The 27,642-nt window shown below is 41.6% G+C and overlaps 5 protein-coding genes and 1 long non-coding RNA gene across 6 annotated transcripts in view; 5 read left to right on the top strand and 1 right to left on the bottom strand.

Annotated features, from left to right (window-relative positions):
* Positions 1 to 11,662, top strand: part of LOC103995929 (protein CHROMATIN REMODELING 5) — a 30,685-nt gene extending 19,023 nt beyond the window's left edge. The window contains exons 19-31 of the mRNA XM_009416676.3: positions 421 to 633; positions 2,313 to 2,555; positions 2,745 to 2,855; positions 2,972 to 3,061; positions 3,256 to 3,435; positions 3,551 to 3,631; positions 3,813 to 4,055; positions 4,319 to 4,474; positions 4,555 to 4,732; positions 4,818 to 4,999; positions 8,501 to 8,845; positions 8,960 to 9,050; positions 10,741 to 11,662. Of these exons, the coding sequence (XP_009414951.2) occupies positions 421 to 633; positions 2,313 to 2,555; positions 2,745 to 2,855; positions 2,972 to 3,061; positions 3,256 to 3,435; positions 3,551 to 3,631; positions 3,813 to 4,055; positions 4,319 to 4,474; positions 4,555 to 4,732; positions 4,818 to 4,999; positions 8,501 to 8,845; positions 8,960 to 9,050; positions 10,741 to 11,219 (2,592 nt within the window). The 3' untranslated portion in view covers positions 11,220 to 11,662. The remainder of the gene's footprint in view (positions 1 to 420; positions 634 to 2,312; positions 2,556 to 2,744; positions 2,856 to 2,971; positions 3,062 to 3,255; positions 3,436 to 3,550; positions 3,632 to 3,812; positions 4,056 to 4,318; positions 4,475 to 4,554; positions 4,733 to 4,817; positions 5,000 to 8,500; positions 8,846 to 8,959; positions 9,051 to 10,740) is intronic.
* A 1,782-nt stretch (positions 11,663 to 13,444) lies between these two features.
* On the top strand, positions 13,445 to 14,193 carry LOC135644384 (uncharacterized). The gene is made up of 3 exons (XR_010498462.1): positions 13,445 to 13,582; positions 13,694 to 13,781; positions 13,942 to 14,193. It is a non-coding gene; the product is annotated as an uncharacterized LOC135644384 (long non-coding RNA).
* Positions 14,194 to 14,651: 458 nt separating this feature from the next.
* LOC135644970 (uridine 5'-monophosphate synthase-like) lies at positions 14,652 to 20,892 on the top strand. Its single transcript, XM_065162972.1, has 6 exons — positions 14,652 to 15,518; positions 15,903 to 15,986; positions 16,626 to 16,708; positions 16,816 to 16,903; positions 16,997 to 17,251; positions 20,491 to 20,892. The coding sequence occupies exons 1-6, from the start codon at positions 14,736 to 14,738 to the stop codon at positions 20,617 to 20,619; spliced, it is 1,422 nt and encodes a 473-aa protein (XP_065019044.1). The 5' UTR covers positions 14,652 to 14,735; the 3' UTR covers positions 20,620 to 20,892.
* A 150-nt stretch (positions 20,893 to 21,042) lies between these two features.
* On the top strand, positions 21,043 to 22,926 carry LOC103995931 (cytochrome P450 94A2-like). Its single transcript, XM_009416678.3, has one exon. It carries the CDS (start codon positions 21,058 to 21,060, stop codon positions 22,741 to 22,743), a length of 1,686 nt encoding a protein of 561 aa, XP_009414953.2. The 5' UTR covers positions 21,043 to 21,057; the 3' UTR covers positions 22,744 to 22,926.
* A 597-nt stretch (positions 22,927 to 23,523) lies between these two features.
* On the top strand, positions 23,524 to 25,570 carry LOC135644969 (cytochrome P450 77A2-like). Its single transcript, XM_065162971.1, has one exon. It carries the CDS (start codon positions 23,763 to 23,765, stop codon positions 25,374 to 25,376), a length of 1,614 nt encoding a protein of 537 aa, XP_065019043.1. The 5' UTR covers positions 23,524 to 23,762; the 3' UTR covers positions 25,377 to 25,570.
* Positions 25,571 to 25,932: 362 nt separating this feature from the next.
* On the bottom strand, positions 25,933 to 27,374 carry LOC135644800 (uncharacterized). The gene has a single exon (XM_065162715.1). The coding sequence runs from the start codon at positions 27,041 to 27,043 to the stop codon at positions 26,099 to 26,101; it is 945 nt and encodes a 314-aa protein (XP_065018787.1). The 5' UTR covers positions 27,044 to 27,374; the 3' UTR covers positions 25,933 to 26,098.
* Positions 27,375 to 27,642: the final 268 nt, after the last annotated feature.

Below are 27,642 nucleotides of genomic sequence, written 5' to 3'. Positions count from 1 at the left end.
AATATAATTATGTATCATCAGCAACATGAGTCGGAAAAGCTTTTGGGCAATTGGTATGTGACTATCATCTGTTTCTCTAAGTTCACGAATTTATTTTCTTAAGTATTTGTGAGTTTCTTTTTTCTTGTTTCAAACTATTCTGGAATCTAGGTAATAGCGAGTGTCACTGAAAGTTTGGAACTTTGTTTTCATATGGGTAAGGGTGTCTATGTGATGGCAGCATGTTTGTTGTTTATAGGAGGCTTTACAGTAGGTATGTTGATCCAAATGCATGTAAATGATTAAATGAATAAATCCATTGATTTATTTTACTTCTAAATGGGAGTAGAAAGAAATATTTAGTATGTATTATTTCTTAGACTTCTAGATGTTTCTGAGACTTCCAAGATAATGATTATTATCTTTTTGAACATTATGCAGGTTTCACTTTTAAATATTGTTGTTGAGTTGAAGAAATGCTGCAACCATCCTTTCTTGTTTGAGAGTGCTGATCATGGTTATGGTGGAGATAATGGCACTAGTGATATTAATAAAGTTGAGCGAATAGTTATGAGCAGCGGGAAATTAGTAATTCTTGACAAACTACTTATTAGGTTGAGAGAGACAAATCATCGTGTATTAATATTCTCACAGGTTTGTATTTTCTGTTCTGCCAGTACAACTTGAACTAGTGCAAAGATCAGCTATACTTTTTGCAATTTCTCTTTACATGGTCAGGCAATTTTTTGGGTGGAAAACGAGCCGTAATCCTAATTTAATTGGCCTTCTATTTGTAAGATTTGTTTCAAGTAAGTTACAGAACTTACTAGTTAGTGGGCATTAATCATTCGGAGGTATGTTACTCCTATATATAATGACTTCTGAGTGATTAAGATGAAGGTTATTTTGTGATAATGCAATACTATTTTGTCCATGTCTCATTTTCCTTTATCATGATAAAACTGGCATCTAATTCCGAAAACAGGGTACAACTTAGATTGGGTTAGTGATGTACTGATTCTTGGTTTGTCCAGTAGTCTATAATCTATCTAATCACGAAAATGAGGTTGATATTAGATTGGCCTAGTGACATACAAATTTGAGGATTGTTACTTCTAATTTACATGTGATGTCTTTTGTGGTATATTTAACAAAACTAAAATTCCTTGTTTCGGAATTGCTTTTACTCTGCAAATGCTTTATTTATGTGATTTCTAAGTGTTTCTTTTCTTCTTGAATCTGTGTGTTTTTGTATTAACTTGATGCAACATCATTTCTAATGCTTCATCATGTCAAGAACTTTGACACAGATTTTATAATTAAGGGCACTTGTTTCCCATTTAATTGCTTTTAGAAGGAAACAATATTTGGAATGTGCATTATGTATCTTTTGGTTGAATAGATTATTGATCTTATGAACAACCAGCAATGAAGAACTTTATGTTTCATCACCTTATTTCATTTTGACTATATCATAATTGAATATTGGGGTTTTTATTATAATCATAATATAATTGAACAATCCTATTTCCCTTTTTCCCTTGCATGTTGAAAAAAAATAATACGATACAGTTGGATGTTGAGTATATTCAAGTGCTTGAGATTGGAATTTTATTTTGTTTTAAGAGAGACAATTCTGCTTTGTTCTAAACCTCTGCTGATATCGTATGTATTTGTTCCACTCTTTATAAAGTCATAGCTTCAGATGGATGTGGCATTAGAGCCATTTTTCCCATTATTCAGATGAATCTGGAGAGGTTAGACTCTGGCACCCAGCACTGGATTTAGTAGGCTCAAGATGTACACATGTTGAGGTTTTCACAAAATTATCTAGTACAAAACCATAATAAGATTATTTTCATGTATTTTGACTTTTGATGGAGGAATGGTTATTTTTGCCTATTGTTCCATGAATGACTTCGTCAATGCACCAGATCAACTTGATTTGATACTTCTGATTGATAAAGATTGGAAGCAGGAAGGTCCTTTAAGTTAGTCAATTCTAAGAAAAAGAATTAATGAGTTAAAATTACTCATAAAGATGCGAATCAGAATATACCAAAGGGTTGAATATTTACTTTGATGAGGCAATGATGGAGATATAAAAGGTTACTTAGAGGTTCAACCATTATGATTCTGGAGGTTCGCATATGTAATGACAACCTGGTATAGTGTGTGTTTTGACCAACTGTAAGTTCTCTGGGATGTGAAATGTTACTTGAGCTATTGATGCCAGATCTACAATGGTATTTTTTTAATGCTTTTTAGAATTGCTTCTTCACCAACAGAACTATGTAAAATGCTGCTTACTGGTGTGTCATTTTGATATGCAGATGGTTAGAATGTTGGACATACTTGCCGAGTATTTATCTTTTAGGGGATTCCAATTTCAGAGGCTTGATGGTAGTACGAGAGCTGATCTTCGTCACCAGGCCATGGAACACTTCAATGCGCCTGGAAGTGATGATTTCTGTTTCCTCTTGTCAACTCGTGCTGGTGGACTAGGAATTAATCTTGCAACTGCAGATACTGTCATTATATTCGATTCGGACTGGAACCCACAAAATGATTTACAGGTCTGGATGAATGCAATCATCTTTTTTGGAACCTAAGAGTTTTAAACTTTGGTTTTTGTTGAACGTTTTCACAAATTCACTTAGCAGATTTAGCCCACAAAATTTGATGATCTTGTATTATGTGCTGGAGAAGCATATTATGTGTGTTGAATTTAATTTGATCTCTTGTTTTCTTTTTTGCATGTATAGGCAATGAGCAGAGCGCATAGGATAGGACAACAAGAAGTAGTAAATATTTATCGATTCGTTACCAGCAGAAGTGTTGAAGAGGACATATTAGAGCGTGCCAAGAAGAAGATGGTAATATGCAATTTGAAGGGATACTTTTACATTGTTTCTTTAGAAGAGTACTGAATGTGTTTCTATGATTTATAATATTGTTTCTATGATTTATAATTAACTGTCCTAATTTGTAGGTTTTGGATCACCTGGTAATCCAGAAGTTAAATGCTGAGGGCAGGCTTGAAAAGAAAGAAACAAAGAAAGGAAGCTCTATGTTTGACAAGGTCAAATTCATTTTTTAAAGCCTATGCTACAAATAATATTTCAGCCATTTTTGTCTTTGAATCTTCATATCATTTGAAATTTTTTTGCATTTTTTAATTTATCATGATAAATTCCTAGTCCATAATTCTATTGTATTTGTTCAGAATTTTTTTTGGGAATTTTCTTTTTAAAATCATTCACTCGGTAAATGCAGCGTGAACTTTCTGCAATTTTGAGGTTTGGAGCTGAGGAGTTGTTCAAGGAAGAAAAAGATGATGAAGATAACAAGCGACTGGAAACCATGGATATTGATGAAATTCTTGAAAGAGCTGAAAAGGTTGAATCCAAGGAGCCTGATGGAGAGGAAGGGAATGAATTACTAAGTGCTTTCAAGGCAAGAAGTCTATGCTAGTATCAAGCTAAAACATGATTCTGGACCTTTCTTGATCTCATTTTATGCTCTAGTTTTGCTAATTATTTCTCCTATTTTTGTTTATATGCACATACAGGTTGCCAATTTCTGCAGTGCTGAAGATGATGCAACCTTTTGGAGTCGTTTGATTCAACCAGAAGCACAAGATCAAGTTGATGTATTTACTTGCTTCAGTGCATATATGTGAATATGATGATTTGATATACACAATTTTATGTTTATGTTTTTTCTTTCTATTTTTTTAAATTTATAGTTCGTGCAGTGTCCTTATCCAGTCCTGCTACTACTATCTTACTAGAAAAGTAAGTAGCTGTATAACTGTTATGCTCAATTTCCAGGCAGCCTTGGCGCCTCGTGCTGCAAGAAACATCAAAAGCTATGCTGAGCATGAACAACCTGAGAAAAGCACAAAGAGTAAAAAGAGTGTGGTTGATTCTCGAGAAAAGACACAGAAGCGTTCCAGCAAAGCTGCAGATGCTCTGGTCCATTCTCTACCAATAATCGAGGGGGCTGCAGCTCAAGTAAGGGAATGGTCTTTTGGTGGTTTGCCGAAGAAAGATGCTTCACATTTCGTCCGAGCGGTATAGTTTTTCTTATTTGAAATTTTTTATTTCTTTGCCTAAGTCTATTGGCAAGTAGTGACATGATGACAAGTAGCACAAATTTGCTGAATTATTGTTTGTTGATGCTTTAAGCTATTGACTTTAAGGAGATGTAATCGATTTGGTTAAGTTTTTGAGGTTTAACTGTGTGATGTTACTTCTATCAACCACAGACTTGTTTCTTCATATGTTATTGTTTTTTAGATCTTCTATTATTCATTGTTTTTAATTCTTATCTTCAGGTAAAAAGATTTGGAAATCCACGTCAAATTGACCTCATTGTGGCTGAGGTTGGTGGTGTAGTTGAAGCAGCTCTTCCAGAGGCCCAGATTGAGCTATTTGATTTATTGATCGATGGTTGTAGGGAAGCAGTCAGTGGAGGAAACATAGATGCTAAGGTTCGCTCCGATGATTGATTTGTTTTTTCCAATCTGCTACAAAGTTGTATTCAGTTTTTAATTTCTGGTGGTGTCAACAGGGAACTCTCTTAGATTTTTTTGGTGTATCTGTAAAGGCCCATGAATTTTTAAATCGTGTTGAAGAGCTTCAGCTTCTAGCAAAGCGCATTGGACGATATAAAGATCCTGTTTCTCAATTCCGTCTGGTAACACAACATAAAAGTCCACAATGGTCTAAAAGCTGTGGTTGGAATTCAGGTTGACTGTTGCCTGGTTATCAATTTTGCTCTGCTATAATCAAGATTCACTACTAATGAAATCTTATATTTCTTTTCAAAATTAGTTGATGATGCGAGATTGCTGCTTGGGATATATTATCATGGATATGGCAATTGGGAAAAGATAAGATTAGATCCTAGTCTTGGTCTAACAAAGAAAATTGCTCCAATAACTCTTGGGGAACGGGAAACATTTTTACCTCGTGCTCCTAACTTAGACAATCGCGCTAGTGCTCTTCTGCAGAAGGTATGTTGTTCATTGGTTCGATCAATTTATCATTCTTTCTACTTTCATTCTTATATACTTTTCTATTTGATGATTATGCAATATTTTTATGTGGCACCAGTCTTTGAAGGATTTCGTTATTTGTTTTCTTGCAGCCTGTATTTTCTCATGTATATATCATGATTTTTAATTTTTTATCTACCTTTTCTAATTTTACTTTTTTCTAAGTATCTGATTGTCATGGCATCTGATAGGTTCATTTTGGATTTATCATAAGCTTCTTTCTTTAGCAACATAGATTCAGAAAAGCTATAAAATTCATGCATACAAAAAAGGATTCTGAAAATATGATTTAAAGTTAACAAGCTTTAGCATGTGGATATTCTTTGAAGAATTTTATAAGCAGGTGTTGAATATCCAACTTTCACATGAAGAATATGTGGAAGGTATATCTTAAAAGGGACTTGATTTGTTTCATAAAAAAAATAATAAATATAGTTGTTTTCCACAAGGCTCTGATATAGCATAAATATTGCCTTTGGTGATGACTGAAGGGTATATGGTTCAGATCCTTGATTGCTGTTACCATTCTTGTCCGCAAGGAATAGGCATAGCCAAGTTTGACTAATTGCCTTGAACAATTTGAGCTGCTTGGTTGTCTTACACAACTCCCCATATTTGGAATATGTGATTCCATCTATTGCGAACTGTGTTCCATAAATTAATAAATTTGGCACCTCTATCTGTAATTCTTTATAATCTTACAAAACCATAGTGCAATTTATTGTTGATTGCAAATGAAATAATAAAGAAATAGTTCAAAAAAGAATTCCTCAAGTTTTCTTGAATTTCCCTTTAATGCAATTCATTCCTGGTATTTTGGTGAAATTTACTTCCAATTGAAAGTTACTAGTAACATTTATGGTACATAAACAAGTAATAACATTTAATTATGTGGCAAGAGTGACATACTAGTGCATAGACATACACATACGAAATATGTGGGTACTCGAAATTATTAAGGCCTTGGTACTTCCCATCCAAAATTAGTGAGGGATTGCTCCAATCATAAATCAGCATTGTTGAGCATGGTCTAGTGGTCCTTAAGTACCTGAGAATGGAAATGCAACCTTGTTTTGCTTACCTGTATGAGAAAGGAATCCAATATAGGATCTGTGTAGCAACCTATAGCGTCCAATATCATTGGATGAAATCTTGAAAGTGAACTGTATATTTACCAGAATTGAGTTATATGTTGAAGACAGGTATTTTGACGGACCGACAAAGACGAGCCGGTACATATTAGTCCAATCAATTTTTAAAGGAGGGAAGAGTGACGGAGGTAGAAGACTGCATTCAGAACTTGCTCTGACAACAAACTGATGTTTGCATGTTTGTGATGCCATTAGCATGAATATGATAGATATGATAAAATGCAGCGAAGGATGAAGGGTGGAGAAAACCATAATAAGGAAGATAGGATTTATAGGCAGGGCAGAATTGTGTATTCGAGACAAATCAATTGAAACTAGCTTACCAAACTAATGAAATGCAAATGACTGATACCAAACAAATTTTAGTACAAATACTAAGATTATAAAGAGAATGAAAGGATTAGAGAGGTAGCAGACTAGTACATAAAATGGGATCAGAAACAAGAATAATATCTCAAGTAGAGGGAGGAGATAACCATGACTATCTTACCATGGGGTGTAGGATGAGGGGGACACAAATCATGGTATGGAAGACGGAGATCAGAAGTCGAATGTATTCATGAGTAACAGATAATCAAGGTCAACTGCCCAATACAATCATAACCAAACTCCTTGTTGGTTTCTACAGAAACCTATTCATAGATAGTTAATGAACAAGAAAAATATATTGCTGCACTTCAGCTACAATAATTTATCTACTCTAGAAAAGAACATTTAGATTACAATGTAATTCTAGCAGGTAGATCATTTAACTTGAATGTGATTTGTTAAAGACAAATCCTGCAGATCTGGAATTTGGTTAGGTGAATTTCTTATAATTTCTTATTTTGGAAATGAATGTCTCAGATTCTGAAGTACATTGGAGTTCCATCATGTAGACAACTTAATTATTCAGATCCCATTATAACAGGACCATCTGTGAACAAGGATGTGGTTTCTTAAAGTTTAACCTTGTATAGTTTAATCAGTTAATGAGTGCTTGATTGCCTTGACCTTCAGTTTATTAGCCCAGTTAGAACGGTGCAGTTCTTCTAAGATGGGACTCGATGACTGATAATTCTTAGGTTTAGTAGAGCAGCTTTACTGTTAGAAGAGCACCTGATATTTAATACCCAGATTTTCTGCTCAGTAGAGTTGCAGAGTGCCAATACCTCTTTCATTTCATTGTCATTGACATGTAAAGACATTTTGTTGTTCATTAAATGATTTGAATTGAATTTCTCACCATTTTTTGTGAGGCCTAATATTAGTTCTTAACACTGATTAGGTATATAAATCGTAGAAATTCAAGTAATTCAAACTGGAACTTTCCAGCACCTTGTCAATGTGTAGATTTACTGTGTACCTTAGTTGTCAATATGCTAGAGTTCTAGCTTACGGGAAAAATCTTTTCACTTGTTGACTTGAGTATATTTGGATCTCTGGTAATATTGATCATAATCTAAAATTTTGGTACTGGACCTGTGCCTATCACTGACTGAACTGGGTCTAGTTCTATATCGGCATACAAACACGTGGTATGCCAGCATACTGGATGACACAGAGAGGGGGGAGGAGAAGAAGTGGAACAGAGATGGAAAACAAGGAGGCGAAGTACTGAGCGCAGGGTGAGCAAGTGAGTTGCAATGAGCTATGTGATTCTTGTGTTTGTGAGTGGGTTGTTGGGTGGCAGGCATCGAGTCACGGAGTTCGGGGAATGATACAGATTGTGAGAGAGAGAGAGAGAGAGTTTTAGTGAAGGCTTTTAATAAAAATTCCTGAACTGGACATATTGGACCAGTATTTATCATCCAGTTTGTATCAGTTCAGCCAGTTTTTTAAACCATGATGATCATTACAGATTTTGCTTCAGTTAATATCTCATCATTGTCCAAGAATTGATTATATAATTGCATTTGGTGTAGATATTACATGAATACCTCGCTAGGCACTTTGGGTAGGTTTTCTTATCGTCTATAATTCAGTTGTTATCTAAGAAAGTTGTTATATATTTTGTATGTAGGACGACAACAAGCTGTAATGTCCAAACTATTTGGAGCTGGCTGCATGGCTCTTTTCCTGTCATAACACTATTTATTGTTTCCAATCTCTTATAGTATGTAGTTGGTGCAATAATTGTCAGACTTATCTTATTGTATTGTTATCAGTTCAGCTTCTTCTTGCTTTGTGAGTCAAACCCAATGAATATATTTTGATCACCAAATTGTGATTGTTCCTTAATTTTTATTTTTTCCTGGGTTGATTTGGTTGTCAGTTGGATTGCAAACAACTGATACATTATTACTGTGGCTTGAATTTCTGTTCTTAGGAGTTTGCAAGCATTAATGGTAAGTCCAAAGTTAAAGGTTCTCGCAAGGTTGTCAATGAAGGGGAAAATGTATCAAAATTATCTGGCAGTCGAGTAAGAGATGTGAACATGAAAGCTGGTTTGTCAAAACTGAATTCTAGAGAAAAAGATCGTTTCCAGAAGCTTAAAGTAGAACCTCAGGTTAAAGAGGAAGGTGAAATATCAGATTCTGAGCAGGAAAGATATCAAAAGCTAAAGGAGGAGAAGTGGATGGAATGGTGTGCAGATGTCATGGAAGAGGAGGAGCAAACATTAAAGCGCCTTCAAAGGTTGCAGACTACCAGTATAGATCTTCCCAAAGAGAAGGTTGGTTCTACTATCTTGTTTAGGTTGTAGTTCAATTTTTTTTTCGTTTTTTGTTGAAAATGGAGCCTTCCAGTTTTCTTGTCTTCATTCAATTCAAACATGTTACTTCTTCAGGTTCTTTTGAGAATTAGAAGGTACCTCCAACTTATTGGAAGAAAGATTGACAATATTGTACAGCAACATGAAGTATCATATAAGCAATCCCGTAAGTTCCATTATTCCCATCCTCTTTTCATTTCAGCTATATGATTAATGCTATAATTTCAACGTGTTTCTGTTTGCTGAGCTCTTTTCACCGATAGATACATATTTGTGCTTAATTTCATGAACTTATGGAAAATATATATTTTTTAAAGAAATTAGAATTCTTATGAAATGCAGTTACATAATTTTACTTGACATGCACACAGTTTGGTGCAAGGTTCATCGTACTGTAGCATACCAGTTAGTATAAGTGGTACATACTAGCCCGATAGGGGATCGGTACTGATGGTACATACTGATACATTAGTATGTCCCATTATACCGTGTGTCGGTACATCGGTATGGCTTGGTATATACCGTACCAATGGTCGATCGGTACATCAGTACAGACCAATAAGACGAATCATGGTTTGGTGAGTCAAAAGGGAGCACTTTTAAATTACTATTGGATAAATTTAGGAATTTGTGGAGTTAACCTGTTATCAAATATGTCAGAAGGTTACATAATTATGTGGTGCCCAATGGTACATGAAGGGATGTCACGTATGAAACGTACCTCAATGTTTTACTTGGTGATAGGAAAAAACAGATACAGGGATATATTTATAAGCTAATAAAAAAGTTATGAAAATACAAAATGCATAATCTAATTTAAATATGTTAAACAAGTAATAGATTTTCTAATGGGTTTTTGATCATTGACCAAGCTGGCTCAGGTTAGCTCAAGGATGCCTTTTGAGTTGGTTCAATCTGGTGTCAATGCCTTTTGACTTAGGTTTGTGCAGGTCTTGTCCTTACAAGCATTTGCACTGGGCTGAGATATTGTGGATGTGCATTGGCTTGGTCCATTACCAGCCCTATGTGAGCCCCTCGGTAGCAGTTATTTAGGGTTGGAGGGTGCCACTTCTCAACCATCTTTCACCTGTAGTAACCTTCACACTTTAATTTGGTGTTGAGGTCACATCCCTACCCCGCCCTGGAAAAAATGGAACTACTCTCCCTGACATATATGATTGGTGGTTATTATCTTGCAAACAGCCCAAAAGCAGCTGACATGGATAGCATCACACTTCCGTTCAACACTTTTGCTGCCTATTCCTTCTTGGTCTCCTTTGGTCATTCATCATGGTGACTGCTGAGGATGCATCTGGTACAAGAGAACATGCATCTGACCTGGTTGGAATGGGCAATATGCATCAACATGGTGGAACCTGGATCCTCTTATACAGTATGGCTGGTTCTACCACTGCGTAATGCAACAGTCATTGCCACTAGGAAGTCACTGAATGTCTTCACACTCTAGGTTTGCCACTAGATAAGATAGTAGCTGAATGCCTTCACACGCTAGGTTCGCCACTAGGTGTGTGGATAATATTTAAAAATGGTGTCCTAACCAATCAATAATTGGCATGCTATAAGTTGTAGAATCTATTCTATATAGTGGCTACACGTAACATCTGGAGGAAACTTAGTATGGCTAATGACAATGTATTATAATTAGAAAAGGAGTTTTGGAATAATATGTTCTTTTATCATTTTTATGTTGCACCGAAGTTAGATTGTTTGTGCTATATCTTGTGATAGTCATTTTGCTTGTAATCCATGTTCATCACCAAACTGTCTTTGTTTTTTGTTAACACTGAGGTGTAAGAAAGCATATCTTTTTTTAACCGTTTTTATATGCCATACAGGAATGACAATGAGATTATGGAATTACGTCTCCACCTTTTCCAATTTGACTGGAGAGAGGTTACAAGAAATCTATTCAAAACTCAAAGAGGAGCAAAATGATGCTGGAGTTGGACCTTCGTACATTAACAGTTATGGAACCCTCAACAGTAACCAGTTCCCTACTTTGAATAATGATCTACAAAGAAGGCAAAGACCTTACCAGCATTCATCCCAACCCTCAGAAGCATTTCACCGGAATCAATCCACAGGAAAATCAGAAGCTTGGAAACGCAGGAAAAGATCTGAAATGGATAACCAACTTCTAATCCACAGTCATTGTCAGCCAGATATGATGAGCAATGGCGTTCGTCTAAATGAGCAGACAAATTCTGCAGGGATTTTGGGTAAGGGTCCAGTAGAAATGAGGAGGTATCCAAATGATAGACCTAATAGAGCACATCCTGGCCGTTTTCCTCCAGGACAAGGTCACATGTCATAGCTCAAATAGTACATCCCTGTGTCGGAGCTGCTATCAGCAAGTGGAATGCCATGTTGCCATTTACTTGAACATTTTTTTTTCCCGAGGGAATAAAGGTCGCCTATCCCATTGGAGAAAGTGATGCTGCAAAGTCCTGAGCCGCGACCTGAAGCTGCTGCTCGATGAGCAATGAATGATGATGACCATGTAATACATATCCGCTACCCTGAAGTTGCAGTGCTAACGCAAAGCCAAAGTAGGTTCTGCAAGAATTTTGATGCATTGAGTTTGGTAATTCGTAAATAGGTAGAGATTTTTGGTGATGGAGAAGAGCCGAGAGAGTCAGCTTCACATCAACAAAAACGTCAATACATGTAGAAACTGCTTTTACATCAAAATGTACTAGAAACCTTTGATAATTTAAAATTTAGTTGACACATGGTCTTTCCAACCTTTATGCTGTATCCGCTTTTCTTATGTCGTGTAGCCTTCTTGCCTTTTTGGTTGTATTGGTCTCCCGATTGGTGTCGAGATGTGGGTTGAGGGTAATTGATCTCTTTCATTCAAGCTCATTCAGCTTCGCCGATACTATTTTCTGGCAATGAGATGTGATTAGCTTTGTTGATACTATTTACTTGTCAATCAGATATTGCTCGTCACAAGAGATTTTGTTTCTATTTTCCTCCACCCATATGAAAAAGCAGTTGGATAATAGCTTATTTTTCATATTCGACAGCTTAAGTGCATGTAAGCCAAACAAGCAGGGGCTTGTCCTGCGAGACATCCTTTTTCCAACCAATTTATGTAGATATTGGTTCACTTTATTTTATTTTGTTCTACTTCTCCCACGGAAGGTAGGTAGATGAATCCATGCAAGTTCAATTTGTCTGGCATCCATTTTATAATTCATATTTGTAGCATCTGTTATTTTCATATTTGTTAAAGACAATTCGAAATATTATGCCTTTGTCATGGCTGACCGGGAGTCAGGTTTTTTCATTGTTTACTTGAGATATATGTTATTTCATGTTAAACTCTTCCCAGTTCTGTAATTTTGACAGAATATTTAGTTAAGTCCCTTTTGTAATTTGAAGGTATACAACGAATGTATGTAGTGTTTCCCATCTGTTTTCATGTTAAGCTCCAAGAACTTGGTTGTTGATGAACTTTAATTTGGTGATCAGTGCTTCGGGCTGTCTCATTATTTTTAACGATTTGTTTGTTTGTTGAATATCTTATTATTCATCATTCTTTTAATGTTTTCAAATTGCCTTTTAAACTTGATTTACCGGATATTGTTATGTAATTCTAATCGTCTCTATTAGATTCTATATTATGGTTCGCCAAGTTTCACCCTCTCACAGATAAACCTGCTCTAATCACTTCTACCAATGAATCTAGCTGCGCCTTTCCATTGGATTGTGCTAAATCTCCATTTTCCGTATATGATGTATTCTTCACATTTTCTTGCCTAGTTTCGATATCTGCTTTAATTATTCTCGTAAAGAAAATAAGGCCGAAAGATTTTAGTTCGTTTCTTGATTATGAGTATTAGGTTATCCAAGATTTGCACAACGCTGACATCTTACGGGTAGAAAGATCTGTTTGTTAAACATCATCGATATCCAAGTATTGAAGTTAGAAGAGCTATTTGTATCATCATATCATCATATTATATGTGGTGAGAGTCTCAAATAAAAAATAGTATCTATCTACGTAGTTTGAAACCATCGCATGTCAAAATTGGGATGATGAAATCGATTCAGAGAAGTCATAGCTCTTTTGACTTGTTTTGCTAGAAAAGTCACAGCGTGGTGCTTTCGGTTCTTTCTGAACACGGAGGCCCCAAAGAGTTTCCAGCAGTTTCGCCTCCTACCTAAATAAGAACTTATACCCAACTCCAACAACAAGTTCTCTCGAGTGGATTCCTGTTAGAATCTTCCGCATGAAGCAAAGGATATATTGCATCAAGAGATCATATCCTGGACGTATATATATGTCTTGTATTCTTCGATCACAATCTACAAAGGATGAGAAAGAATTTATTCTTCTATCACCTTTTACTTTCTTTATAGGAATCAGATCCCAGATGATGTTTTAAGATTATTGACTCTTTAAGAGAAGAAACATGAAACAGATGCCAATGTCAAAAGCAGCTACTGCTTTTTGGGCGGTTGAGGCCTTCCTTCACAATCAAGAAATCCATCTAGTCTTCATCTTTGGACCCTTTCATTACAACATTAGGCCAAGCTCTCCTTTGCCTGCTTGTGTGTGTGTGTATATATATTTGTCCTCCAGCTCCTACCACTCTTTAAAGCTGAAGCAACCACTGAATCAAAGCCTTTGCTCCATGGACAACTTCAATAAGCAAGCTCCTCCACCAGGTCTCTCTCTCTCTTTTTATCTCTCTATCTGTCTATCTATCTATCTATCTATCTATCTATCTATCTGCAACAATAAAGCTGTAGTTTGATGTAAATGAGTTTATGTGAAAGGTTATCCAACTGAGAAGTCATCACCACCTAAGAAGAAATGCTGGCCGCAATCCAAAAAGAAGGGCGAGAGAGGGTTCATTGAAGGATGGTAAGCTTTGTCTTCTACCTCTTCTCCCTCCCTCCTACAGTCCATGAGCACACCTTGGGGAACATTTTTATCCCTTTTTCTTTGTGATCGCATCATCTAATTTTATGCCTTTGTATTTAGGATAAGATATCAATCACGTTTATGTGTATATTTCATGCAGTCTTGCTGCACTTTGCTGCTGCTGGTTATGTGAAGTTTGCTGCTACTGAAGGTGGGGATACTTTGACAAGAGGAAGGAGATCACAAAGACATTACTACATGGACTTATTGGCTATATGGGATAACTTTGTATTAATCTTGTCTCTCATATGAAGACTATCACTAGTGTGTGATATATGTTCTCTGTATTGGGTTACTTTGCAATGCTACTTGCTGTTTAATGCCACAATGATATTATGATAATAATTCATTATTTTGTTGCGTCTAAACAATTATACTTATAGATGTTTAAGCACAAGTTAATGATAGTAAGATTCCTATAAATCTTATATATATCCACTCAAGTCTTCTCTTTTGATGTATGATCTATAGAATTCCATACCCTTGACGTCCAAGTGAATAAGAACTAACAAAAGAATAAATAAAAAATAAGTAGAAAAATATCACATAATTAATCGTGTATATATATATATATATATAATTGGAATACATGCTTTTGCTTAAAATTTTATTTTAAAATATTTATATTAAATCTATAGTTCGATTAATTGATCCATTTATTTGGTGCAACTCCGGACCCCATATTTCAATTCGGACCCGACCCAATAGCTTTTTGCGTCACATTTCACGCCCGTATTCCATCAACCGTTGGATTGAAGCACAAGCCCATCATCGGCCGTCCCATCATCGACTTAAATTTCGATGGATCCGATAGGGCTTTCAACTGCCATCATCCTCAAGCGGAGGAGCCGTCCGCTGTCACTCGAGGAAGCGTAGGAGAAGGGCGGAAGGGCCATGGAGTCCGTCATCACGGAGCTGCACGAGATCGAGGCCGTCAAGTTCGGCAGCTTCAAGCTCAAGTCGGGCATCACCTCCCCCGTCTACGTCGACCTCCGCCTCATCGTCTCGTACCCTTCCCTCCTCGCCCGCATCGCCGATCTCCTCTATACCACCGCCGCCGCTGCCGTTTCCTCCCCCATCGACCTCGTCTGCGGCGTTCCCTACACCGCCCTCCCCATCGCCACCGGCATCTCCCTCGCCCGCTCCATCCCGATGATCATGCGCCGCAAGGAGGTGAAGGACTACGGCACCGCCCGCTCCATCGAGGGCGCCTTCCGCCCCGGCCAATCGTGCCTCGTCGTCGAGGACCTCGTCACCAGCGGCACCTCCGTCCTTGAGACCGCCGCTCCGCTCCGCGCCGCCGGCCTCCGCATCACCGACGCTGTCGTCGTCATCGACCGCCAGCAGGGCGGCCGCGAGAACCTCGCTGACAATGGCATACGTCTCCATGCCCTCGTCACCCTGTCCGACGTCCTCAGGGTGCTCGTGACCCAGGGGAAGGTGTCCGAGGACAAGGCTGCCGAGGTGAGGGCCTTCTTGGATGCCAATCGCAGGGTCGCCGTGTCCACGCCGGCGGTGACGAAGCCCATCGTCAGGCTTCCGTATGGGGCGAGGGCGGCGATGGCGAAGAACCCCACGGGAAAGAGGCTGTTCGAATTGATGGAGGCGAAGCAGAGCAACCTGTGCTTGGCGGCGGATGTTTCAACCGCAAAAGAGTTGCTGGATTTGGCGGATAAGGTTACTTTCAGACAATCCAAAACTATCTTTTTGTATTCTTTTTTCTGTGTGGTAAAGATTTAATCTTTTGTTTGTTTCGCTCAATTATGTTCGTCTCATTTATGTTTGCTTGCTACAAATCACAAAATGCAGAACTACATAAAGCTAATTTGTAATTCATCTCACTAATGTTAGGGTATTGGGAAGTGCAAACACTTGGATCACATTCTTTTGATTCTTCGGTTCATCTTTACTACTTATCTTGTGAATTCCTTATGTTATTTTTTTCTAATTATATGCTTTGCATCCATCAGAAATTTAATAGTTATGCATCTTTGTTGTTATGCAAACGATTGTGATTTTCAGCATTTTTGACTCATTCTATGAACTTTATTCCTTATACAGGTCGGCCCAGAGATCTGTCTATTGAAAACTCACGTGGATATACTGCCTGATTTCACATCAGATTTTAGTTCTCAGCTACGCGCGGTATGTCTCTTATGGTTTCCATTTAACTTCTTTTGCTTTCCCCTTTACTCGTTTTATATCTTAGCATTCTTAGTAAGAGGCAAGGAATATATACATGTCAAATGATACAACATTAAACGATTCAAACTATCTGACTATTTTCTATTTTATGGACACTAATCACACCAACAGTCTTGTTTTCTTTATTCATTTTAGTTAGTTGCATGGGTGCAGCAAATAATGATGAACATGCGGAAGAAATTGAAGATATGTATAATACTAAATCTCATCTATGTTGAACCCAGCCTAGATTATGATAATTTATGTTAAACTGTGGTAGCATCTTTATTTGTTCTTTTTGATCTCCCAAAGATAATTTTATGCCTAAATAAATAACTGCTTAGCTGAGCATTAGTTGTTTGTCTGTTCTTGTTTTATTTATTCTGCCTTAGTTAGCCTCTGTTGACATAAAATAATATCTGATTTTTTCCAGTGTTTAGTTGAATTCTTGAACGACCTATGTGGTGCTTGTCCTTTCAATACTTTACTAAAGATGATTTTATTTAAATGATGCAAAATCATATCCATCTTAGATTGATCCTTTTGTGAGGCATTCATAAGTCATTTTTTAGCCAATTTCGGTTATTATTCTTTCTAAAGATTGCAGAAAGGCACAACTTCTTAATCTTTGAAGACCGCAAGTTTGCTGACATTGGGAATACAGTGACCATGCAGTATGAAGGGTGAGATCCAACTTCATAATGGCTAGATGCTTCATTTATCTTTTTTTTTTTTTGTTATCTTAACTCTTTCATTTGCTAGTTTTATGTGACTTTGATTCTTGGTCCAGAGGTATATTCCACATATTGGACTGGGCTGACATTGTTAATGCGCACATAATATCAGGGCCTGGGATTGTTGATGGTCTGAAGTTGAAGGTTATTGACTGAAACAACTGATGCATCATTAACTGCACGTCAGGAGAAATGTGACTCTTAACTTTTTTGTTAATTCTGTTTTGATATGGTAAGGGCTTGCGTCAAGGTAGGGGCCTCCTGCTGCTTGCTGAAATGAGCTCAGCTGGAAATCTTGCGACAGGAGATTACACATCTGCTGCTGTGAAAATAGCTGAAGAGCATTCAGATTTTGTGATTGGCTTCATATCTGTCAATCCAGCATCATGGCAAGGGGGGCCAGCAAATCCAGCGTTCATTCATGCAACACCAGGAGTTCAAATGGTTTCTGGGGGAGATTCATTAGGCCAGCAGTACAACACTCCTTATTCTGTAAGTTTTTTGCCGGTTAGATTTTTCAAACATTATCTTATTGAAACATTCAAAGCCATATTAGGGTATTTGAGGACCTTGACTTGTCATACGTTCATTGGTCTTCCTAAAAATTAGGTGATTTTTGAGCGCTTGTTTCTGCATGTGTTTGGGTAGATGGCTTTAAGAAGAGAAAAAAGGAATTATATTTCTGGATTGGTTGTCCTAAGTCCTAACTATGCTGGATGATATATGCAGCTTCATGCAGATCTTTTTATCCCATGGAATAGGGGATGCCCACTGCAACATATTTTTTTGGCACATATCAACCAAACATCATATTATTGTTTCTTGTCATTTAAAACATGTAGTTTTGACTTGAACCTTATTATACGGTTCCTGTATTCGTTCTCTCTCTCTCTCTCTCTCTCTCTCTCTCTCTCTCTCTCTCTCTCTCTTTCTTTCTCCTCTCTCACCCCTTCTAAACATATTGTCCTTGGCTAGCTGTTGTACCAGCTACAATTCTAGTTGCCCATTGCTTTAGTACACTGCATGGTGGTTTTCTTTGGACGCTTGGTTCTCTACTAGATCCCTTAATTTTGCTCCGGTCACACTGTGGAAGGTGCAACATAATACTATTGCATGCAAAATAGAAAGTGATCAATTTTAGAGGATGAGTCTTGGTGTCGTGGTAAAGTTGCTCTTTTGCAACCTGGGTGACTAAGATTCAAGTTCATGAAACAATCTCCCTGTTACAGAGGAGTCTGCATTTATTAACCTGTTCTAGGGCCCTCATTGACAGAATCCTTGTGCATCGACTTTGTCCCTTTTCTAATAGTCAAATGTTGAAAGATATAATATATTGATTTATAGGCTTTTTGACCATTGAGAAGGAGATGAAATAAAAGAATAAAAGTGAGTTGATAGGCAGGTAGGATTGTCTGGATATGTGTCATTTGATGATTAAATTTTGAAGGAAAATTGAATAGCTACCCAAATTTTATCCAAATTAAAAGAATTCTTGCTGATATGAATGTCAAGAAATGATGATCTCACTTGCCTTTGGAAATGCATCTGCCTAGCTACATTTTTCATTGGCTTGTAGAACAGTATTAATTACTTTTCTTTCCACTTCAAGACGCTTTGTCAAGTTTATGTTGTTTTCTTCTTTTTCAATCAAGAGACTGTTGTTTTGGTCAGTTTAGTGATAGAGGACTGCTGCTAGTTTCTGTAACCTGATATGGTGTCCAGGTTTCCTTTAGGGCAACCAATTTTGAGAAGATGTTGTAGCAGTAAGAATTAACAATAGACTCGTATAAGAAATCTTTAGTCACAGAAATAGCCTCTACTAGCAGGGACAAGGCTGTGTACCTTGACATCCTTGGACCCTGCATTGGCACTGGATCCTTAATGGTAAGATTCTTGTGCAAAATTGGTAGGTGCCTTGCTTTGAATGGATCTTAAGTTGTAACTGTTTGAGAAGACCCCTTGGTTTATGTGACTAAGATAGTTAAAGAACTGTTGTGCATGTGAATCTTTTGATTCACACTTTATATTCTACTTCAAGTTGCAATTAATATTGCATCTCAGTCGTATATCTTCGTCTTATTTTATTGAAATTATATAATTGATACTTTGGTTTCTCTTTTATGTACATTAGATATGTTTTATATTATCGTTCGCCTCACTGATCCGTACCAATGTACCCATTGGTTGTTGGTACGATACTTACCGAACAATACTGATATACCGACACATGGTACAATAGGGTTTACCGACAAACTAGTATGTACTGCCCATACCAGTCCCTTGTCGGACCAGTACATACTAGCTATACCGAGCGGTATATTGCGGTATGACTAACCTTGTTTCATATCATATAAAAACTCATAAAAGTATGTTGTATGGATAATTCAAATTAAGTTGATTGATTATTTATATTTCTTTCTCATAAGCCAATGTCATCTGTGGGCATGAGTCCTTCAAGTTTGGTGCAAGATCCCCTTCTGATCTCCAATTTAGTAACAAGTTCAAGGTTATTTCTCCCTCTTAGTTAATTTATTTGTTTGGTCTGGATAGGAAACATCCTAAATCCAGCTTCATGTCTAATTCATTGTGCTTTGTCTTTGTTGTGTATTTCCTATTAAACCTTAGGACTTAGGTTCTTGGGTCTTCATTCATCCATCGCAACTGCTAACGCCGAAGTTTGATCATGCTATAAGCCTCTTTTCATCAAATATAAAATTCCGCAACTTGTGCAATCTTAAAACTTCTGATAGCCCTGTTAACTCTTGGCAACCTTTCTTCATCATGCCCAACATCTTAAACCAGCACATTTTTATTTTCAATGAAGCCTGATAATGAAGTCAGAACCCTACAAAGGTGTGCCAAGCTTAAAAGCATAACTACTACTTTCTTCTTTGGTGAGTCTCTTTCAGAAGATGGTAATCTTGGCCCTTTTACTAACTTGATGAGGTCAGGTTCTTGGTATTAAGGCATGGCAGCTTTCAAAGATTTTACAGATTCGGGTTTTCCGGATACTTTTAATGTTGTCTTGGTTCTTTTGGGATCTGGTTTGCCTTGTAGTCGCTGATCAGCTTGGGTTAGAACCTTCTTCATCATAGTAGATCCAGGAACGATGTGACCTGTCTGATTCCAGGGATCCTGAAACTTTAAACTTGAATAGTGTCTCATATATCTCTTGAAATAGGAACTGTTCTTTTTCCCAGCGACGAGTAATCTTGCTACGTTTTGCTCTTCATGTTTGTCAATGGCATGATATGCATGAAAATCTAGCCATGTCAGGTCATGTTCCTGACCGACCGCCCAAGCATCTCAAAATTTAATGTTTTGAAATGTGTTCTGCTTGATTGTATTAGTTTTACAAACATCTCAATATTTTGGAGGAGATGAGGATCGCCTAAAAAGAGACAAACCCTGCCCTGGTTACACACCTCGACCGGTGAATAGGAACTGGTATAAACCGGTCCGGATGAAATGAAATACCTTGTTTGTGTCCTAGATCTTCATGTAAGACTCGTAGAAGATATACTAACGAGGTGTATTGTCAACAGGTCGTCAAGTATAGTCTCTACTTAAATAAAATTAGTTTCTGAAATAAATTTTACTTGGTTGTCTTGCTGACAAACCGAACAAAAGTCTTGTACTTGTTCTTTAATCTTTTCAACTGGAACATCTAATCGCATCTGAGACTCTTTTGTCATCCATCCGGCTCCCCATAATCGCTTTCTTCTGTGCAGGTAATCCATGACAGAGGCAGCGATATCATCATAGTTGGCCGTGGAATTATAAAGGCTACAAATCCCGCTGAAGCTGCCAGAGAATACCGGGCCCAGGGTTGGGATGCCTACAAAGCAAAATGCTCCTAGATCTCATCTGGTTTCAACTATAATCGAGATCAAATCTCATAGACTTTAGATCCTTGGCAGTGTAATAATTCTCACTTCTGTTATCAAAGATGCAGAATCAAAATAATGTGTTTTCCAATGCTTTCTTTCATCCTAATTAGAAGTGCTGGATGTTCAAACAACCAAGCCATTCTTTAGCCTATGTTGAAATGCTGTTGGATAATCTGTATCTATTGATACCTCAATTTTGTAGTTTCATGTGGTCATATGATAATTCTTAATTGCATACCTCAATTTGTGCCGTTCTGATTTGTTTCTCTTTATTGCACTCAAATCATTTTTTACGTCAGATCATAATGTGGAGGTAAACTTGTTTCTGGTATTGTAACAGGGAGAATACAAACCAGCTGGGATCGTTGACTTGAGTCAATGTAGTAGTCAACCCCGAGCTCTTAAACAATGACGATTGTGTGGCATCAGCATCAGTCGTTCGATCATTATTACCTTTCATCCATACCTTATCCCCTCGTGGAAGAAGAAGCAGCGGAGAGGAAGAGAATGGAGGCAACCACTACCGTCTCCTCCTCCTTCCATGTAATTGTCTTGATCCCCATCTCCATTCTATTCATCTACCACCTCCTTCGCCGGTGCTACTCGACCGCAAAGGCCACCGGTAACTACTGCCCGTTCCCCGACCCCCTCCTCGGCAATCTCATCCCCTTCCTTCGCAACCAACGCCGCTTTCTCGACTGGGCGACCGACCTCCTCTCCCGCTCCCCCACCGGCACCATCGAGGTCCGTGGCCCCCTCCGCCTCTCCCGCGGCGTCGCCACCGTCCGCCCTCTTGTTGTCGACCACCTCCTGCGCTCCAACTTCTCCAACTACGTCAAGGGCGGCCGCACCCGCGCTGCGCTCTCCGACCTCCTCGGCCACGGCATCTTCAACGCCGACGGCCACCTCTGGTCCCTCCAGCGCAAGACCGCCAGCCGCGAGTTCACCACGCGTTCCCTCAAGTCCTTCGTCTCTGACGTCGTTCGGTTCCAGCTCCGCGATCGGCTCCTGCCGCGGCTCTCGGTCGCCTCCGACGAGGGCGGGACCGTCGATCTCCAGGACCTGCTCCGCCGCTTCGCCTTCGACAACATCTGCACCATCGCCTTCGGGACCGACCCCGCCTCCCTCCGCCCCGGTTCCGGCGTCGGCGCTGAAGACCACTCCTTCTTCGACGCGTTCGACGCGGCAGTCAAAATCTCGTCGGCTCGTATGTTCGCGCCGCTGCCGCTGGTTTGGAAGTTGAAGAGATTTCTCAACGTGGGGTCCGAGCGGAAGCTCAGGAACGTGATGAAGACGATCGACGAGTACGCCATGAACATCATCGAGCTGAAAGAGCAGCAAGGAACCAAGAAGCTGGACCTGCTGTCGAGGTTCGCGGCGGCGCTCGAGGAAGACGACAACCAGCTGAGACGGATGTTCGAGGGACCACAGCAGAAGAGGAAGTTCTTGAGGGACATAGTGATCAGCTTCATTCTCGCCGGCAAGGACACAACGTCGGCGGGCCTGACCTGGTTCTTCTGGCTACTGGTCGTCCACCCGCGATCCGAACAGAGGATCTACGAAGAGATAGCCAAGCACGACGAAGAGGCGGCGCACGATATGGGCTACGATGAGCTGAAAGGGATGAACTACCTGCACGCCGCGATAACGGAGGCGCTCAGGATGTACCCTCCGGTCCCGATCGACACGCGAGTGGCGGTGGCGGACGACGTGCTCCCGGACGGTACGTGCGTGAAGGCCGGGTGGTTCGCTGACTACTGCCCGTACGCGATGGCGAGGGACGAAGCAGTGTGGGGCGCCGACTGCAGGGACTTCAAGCCGGAGAGGTGGTTGGACGAGAAGGGGGAGTTCATGGGGATGGACGCAGCGAGGTTCCCGGTGTTCCATGCCGGACCGAGGATGTGCTTGGGGAAGGAGATGGCCTACGTGCAGATGAAGGCGGTCGCGGCGGCGGTGATAAGGAAGTTTAGAGTGGAAGTGGCTGCGCTGGAACACAGCGGCGGTGGCGAGGTGTCCGTGCCGGAGTACGAGATGTCAGTCACGCTGAGAATGAAGGGGGGTTTTCCCGTCAGGCTGAAGAGAAGGATGAAGTAGGCCGTGCGAAAGTAGGGGAGCTGCTTTCGAGTCATGAAAACCTGGCATTTCGTCGAACACTTAGATGCACGCAAGTAACACTATCAGTTGATCATTTTCTTCCTCTTGTTCTGTGCATGGACGCAAACCGGAAATATCTCGATGTATTCCATCTTCAACAGAAGGATTTAAACCTAATCTCAAGGACTGTGTCTCGTACCATCGTGAGCTGTTTATACTAGTACTGTTGAAGTTGGCATTTCGTCGAACACCTAATTGAGGCATTTCAACTCCTCCAGAAAGCAATCTAAATAGATGATAAGAGGGGAAGAACAGTGAACATCCAATTGACTTACCGATGTTGATTGTCCTCAAAACCGATTAATATTAGTTCTTAATAATAATCGAGTTCTTTAATCTTTTCTTGGTCCGGTCATAACTATGTTTTGACCCTTCCGCCAGCCTCACTGTAGCTACTTGGGACGCCGAAGCTAATCGGGCTGCAAGCTCTGACTCGGGGATGGTTCGGAGTGCGCGGCAAGTGCACATTGGCAGGAGACTCACTGCATTAAGTTTCGCCTCGAAAGCTCCGTCCCGAGAAACGGATCTCTGCGTCCTCCACTCGTGCATGCTCCTGTCTGCGGCCACGCCTCCGTTCGTTTCCGGTGTTCTTCCAAGGGGTAGGAAGCCGTCCCCAAGCATTCAATTCCACACCCAATAACTTGGGCTCATAAGTGCCGCCGCCCATGAAACCCGTTCACCATCCTCGTTTCACGCCACCGCTCTCCTCTTTCCCTTTCCCTGTAGTGCCAAACAACCAACCCTTCATCCTTCTCGTGAACTGACCATCGATAGTCCATATGGAGGCAACGACGACAGCAGCTGCTGCAGTAATGGAGGGAAGAGTAAGTAGTAGGGAGTGAACAGTAATCCCTCGAAATCTCTCTCGTGTTAAGGGACCAGAGCCGCTTGCAGCTGTGTGGACCTTCCGGCCGGTGCATATTAATCCACCGCAACTGCTTTTTCGGCATCCGCTTCCGATGTCAATTCATTATAAATCCCGCGGCTCATCCCTGTCTCCTCCTCACAGTGGTCTCTTCTCTTCCTCCGCTTCTTCCACGGCCTCCGCCGCCATGGACAACCCTGACCTTAACCTCTTGTTCACGGCCTCGGCCTTGGCCTTCTCCGCCCTCGTTCTGGTCATGTACAGACGCAGCAGGAGACGTAAGGCGCTGAGGCTGCCGCCGGGCCCGCCCGGTTGGCCGCTCGTCGGTAACCTTTTCCAGGTGGCCTTCGCGGGCAAGCCTTTGATCCATCTCGTCCATGACCTCCGCCGGCAGTATGGGCCCATGTTCACCCTGCGCATGGGCGCGCGTACCCTCATCGTGGTGACCAGCCCGGAGCTCGCACACGAGGCCCTCATCGAGAAGGGGCAGCTGTTCGCCTCGCGCCCCACCGAGAGCACCATCCGTTCCGTCTTCAGCTGCAACAAGTTCACCGTCAACTCCGCCGTCTACGGCCCCGAGTGGCGCTCCCTCCGCCGCAACATGGTGTCCGGCATGCTCAGCGCCTCCCGTCTCCGCGAGTTCCGTCCCGCCCGCGCCTCCGCCATGGACCGCTTCATCGACCGCCTCCAAGCCGAGGCGGAGGCCAAAGACGGCGCCGTCTGGGTCCTTCGTAACGCTCGCTTCGCCGTGTTCGCCATCCTCCTCTCCATGACCTTCGGCGTCCAGCTCGACGAGGACTCGATCGTGCGCGTCGACGAGATGATGAAGCGGGTGCTCCTCACCATCAGCCCCAGGATGGACGACTACCTCCCTTTCCTCCGCCCCTTCTACGCGAGGCACCAGAAGAAGGTCCTGGAGATCAGGAAGGAGCAGGTGGAGACCGTCGTCTCCCTCATCAACCGGCGTCGAGCCATTCTAAATGACCCAAGCCTCGAGCCCAACGCCGCACCCTTCTCCTATCTCGACTCCCTCCTCGACCTTAAAGTCGAGGGCCGCGACACCGCCCCCACCGAGGCAGAGCTGGTCACCCTGTGTTCGGAGTTCATCAATGGCGGGACGGACACCACCTCAACCGCCATCGAGTGGGCCATGGCGCGCATCATCGACGACCCGAACATCCAGGCGAAGCTCTACAAGGAGATCGTGGCCGAGGTGGGAGACCGACCAGTCGACGACCGCAACATCGAGAAGATGCCCTACCTGCAAGCTTTCGTGAAGGAGCTACTTAGGAAGCACCCGCCGACGTACTTCTCGCTAACCCACGCCGCAGTCGAGCCGGCGAAGCTCGGTGGGTACGACATCCCTCCGGACGCCAACTTGGAGCTCTTCCTGCTGACGATCGCGGAGGATCCGAGGCTGTGGTCCAACCCGCTGGAGTTCAACCCGGACCGGTTCATCACGGGCGGGGAGACCGCCGACATCACCGGGTCGGCGGGGATAAAGATGATACCCTTCGGGGCCGGGAGGAGGATATGCCCGGGGCTGGCGATGGGGACGACGCACATCAGCCTGATGGTGGCGAGGATGGTGCAGGCGTTCGAGTGGCGGCTGCACCCGTCGGAGCCGAAGCTGGACTTCATGGACAAGGAGGAGTTCACCATCGTCAAGAACCGTCGCCTCCTCGCCACGGTCAAGCCCAGGAAGTGAGCACGTCCGACAGCAGTCTCTTTAAGTCCTATATGTCTCCGTCCTCCGTTGGATACCGACGAAGCATCCAACACATCTGCAAGATCTACAGTCGCATCATAGCGCTAGTGTTTGTAGTTTGGGCATATGTATGCTTGAAAGCTTTTTGCATGGGCAGTATAACTTACTGCAAGCGTCTCATTTTGCTGCTTCCATTCGTAAGTACCCAAAAGTTCCTTTGGTCACACGACTCACTCAGTACGTGACACCCTTACCAGTCTCCAAAGTTGGATTAAAATTACTGTTAATTTGGGTATAATAATCTTCTCGATAGATTAGTGGGCGTATTACAATATTATAGACCTATCAAAGCCATGATTTCCATCTCAATAAAAGTCTTACTAAGAGAATCATGTAGTATTTGTGAGAGATACTACAAATCTAAGGCTTTTTCTTAGGATTGGAACATAAAGGTTGATTATGAATCATAATTAGATATACATATAGACATTGGCATATGACTTCATAACATGTGAGATTTCATATTTAGAAATTAAGAACAATAAAAACATTTATTATTTTATGTGTCTTTTATCCTTCCTCATACAATCTTTTGCGTACCACCTTTTACACACACACACACACACACAATTTGAGCTTTGTCAAACTGAGATCAACAACATCTCCTCTCCAATTCCATTCCAAGAATCCATTGGCAACAAGAAAGAAGAAGAAAAGAACCTTCATGGGCTCCTGAAGGCTTGGATCACAAGTGAGAAACCAGACATCTCCTCCTCCGACGACGACGACCACAGCCTGCTCTCCGGCGAGCTCCTCGTCCGGAACATGAACATGGCACACCCCGAAGGATTGCCGAACCACCAGTCATGCACGTCCCACATCACGTCCACCGGCGATCCCTCCACGAACACCGTCTGATTCCCCCTAAAGTTCCACCTGAGCTTCCTCACTTGCACCACCCTCTTCCTGTCGATGCACACCGACAGCTCCGAGTCCTTGGCGTCGCAGCCGTCTCCCTTGCACCTGACGGTGATCTCGTGGTCTCTCCCCGCGTCGCGGAACCGTGAGGTCGTCGAGTGGCGGCTGTGGCCGAGCACTTGTTCTTTTCTGCTGATCATGGAGAACTCTGCTGTCGGGATCGTGTCCCCGAACCTCCTGATGTGCTCCTTGCTCATGTCTCCGAGCAAGAGCCCGAACTCTGCGTTGACCATGACTACAACGTAGAAGTTGTCGATGGGTTCGGGGCCTGACGACCCGTATCTTGCAAAGGACAAGTCCCAGTGGACGACGACGGCGGACTTCCCGGAAACGTAGGACCGAGCCCCCTTCTTCTTCCTCAGTAGCTGGCAGCTCATGGCGTCGGGCTTCCAGCAATGAAGCGAGGGACTGTCGTCGATGCCGATGGACAGCGCAGGGCCGACGTGGCTCTTGGACCAGGCGACCCTGATGAGGAGTTCCTTCAGGGTGGAGAGCCGCACACCGTAGACACAGATAACTGCACTGACAACCGAGGTGCCATCGAGCGCTAAGCCGCCGCTGCTGCTGCCGGAGCAAGAGGCGTCGGAGATCTTCACAGCATTCTCGCTGAAACATGAGGCGAAGTCCCTCATGGTTGGTGGAAGGAGAAGGTGATTGGAGAGGAGGCGCTTCCTGGTTCTCCCAACCATATATACTCGTTCCAGCTCGGTCAACACATCACAAGATCTCACTCACCAACTGAGACCAGGAATCAAGGGACGCGGTAAAGGAAGAAGCAAGCAAGCAGCCGAAAGAGAGATCTCTTAGCTGGGAAGCATGGAGAGGAAGAGAGAAAGGATGGAATCGTACAAATCGAAGCCCTCGCTTCCCACTGCCACTTCAGTCGGTCTCTTCTAATGCTTTGCTTAGAAGAAAGAACACGTTTCTTTTCTTGTATGTGCAAATGTAGGATCGATCAACAGTAAAGGGATGATGATGATGCGATGGACTGAGCTCCTGAGAGAGACAAAAACTATAAGAACCGACGCCCATTGTATGAAATCGGGGTAACAATGTGCTCTTGGGAAGTTTCAGTGAGTTATTAGGATTCCATCAACCATACTTCCCTCGAGCTCAGCAATCAACGCATGCGACACCTCTGTGTAGGGAATACAAAAAAACATGGATAATTCGGGTCAACTCTTGGCACGAGGAGAACAAGAAAACAATGCATGCACGCAATTCCAAATGTGCGGTAGCTATTTACTCACTGGTACACACACACATGCTTGCCAAAACTCCGGATCTA

This window comes from Musa acuminata, chromosome BXJ3-8 (assembly GCF_036884655.1).
Source record: "Musa acuminata AAA Group cultivar baxijiao chromosome BXJ3-8, Cavendish_Baxijiao_AAA, whole genome shotgun sequence".
Classification (NCBI taxonomy): Eukaryota; Viridiplantae; Streptophyta; class Magnoliopsida; order Zingiberales; family Musaceae; genus Musa; species Musa acuminata.
This window is presented reverse-complemented; position numbering and strand designations above follow the sequence as displayed.

Bases quoted from the DNA above. Each gene is read 5' to 3' on its own strand.
- LOC103995931 (XM_009416678.3), top strand. From the start codon at position 21,058: ATGACGATTGTGTGGCATCAGCATCAGTCGTTCGATCATTATTACCTT.
- LOC135644970 (XM_065162972.1), top strand. From the start codon at position 14,736: ATGGAGTCCGTCATCACGGAGCTGCACGAGATCGAGGCCGTCAAGTTC. The intron at 15,519-15,902 runs GTTACTTTCAGA...TTCCTTATACAG, and splicing joins TGCTGGATTTGGCGGATAAG to GTCGGCCCAGAGATCTGTCT. The intron at 16,709-16,815 runs GTGAGATCCAAC...TTCTTGGTCCAG, and splicing joins GTGACCATGCAGTATGAAGG to AGGTATATTCCACATATTGG.
- LOC135644969 (XM_065162971.1), top strand. From the start codon at position 23,763: ATGTCAATTCATTATAAATCCCGCGGCTCATCCCTGTCTCCTCCTCAC.
- LOC135644800 (XM_065162715.1), bottom strand. From the start codon at position 27,043: ATGGTTGGGAGAACCAGGAAGCGCCTCCTCTCCAATCACCTTCTCCTT.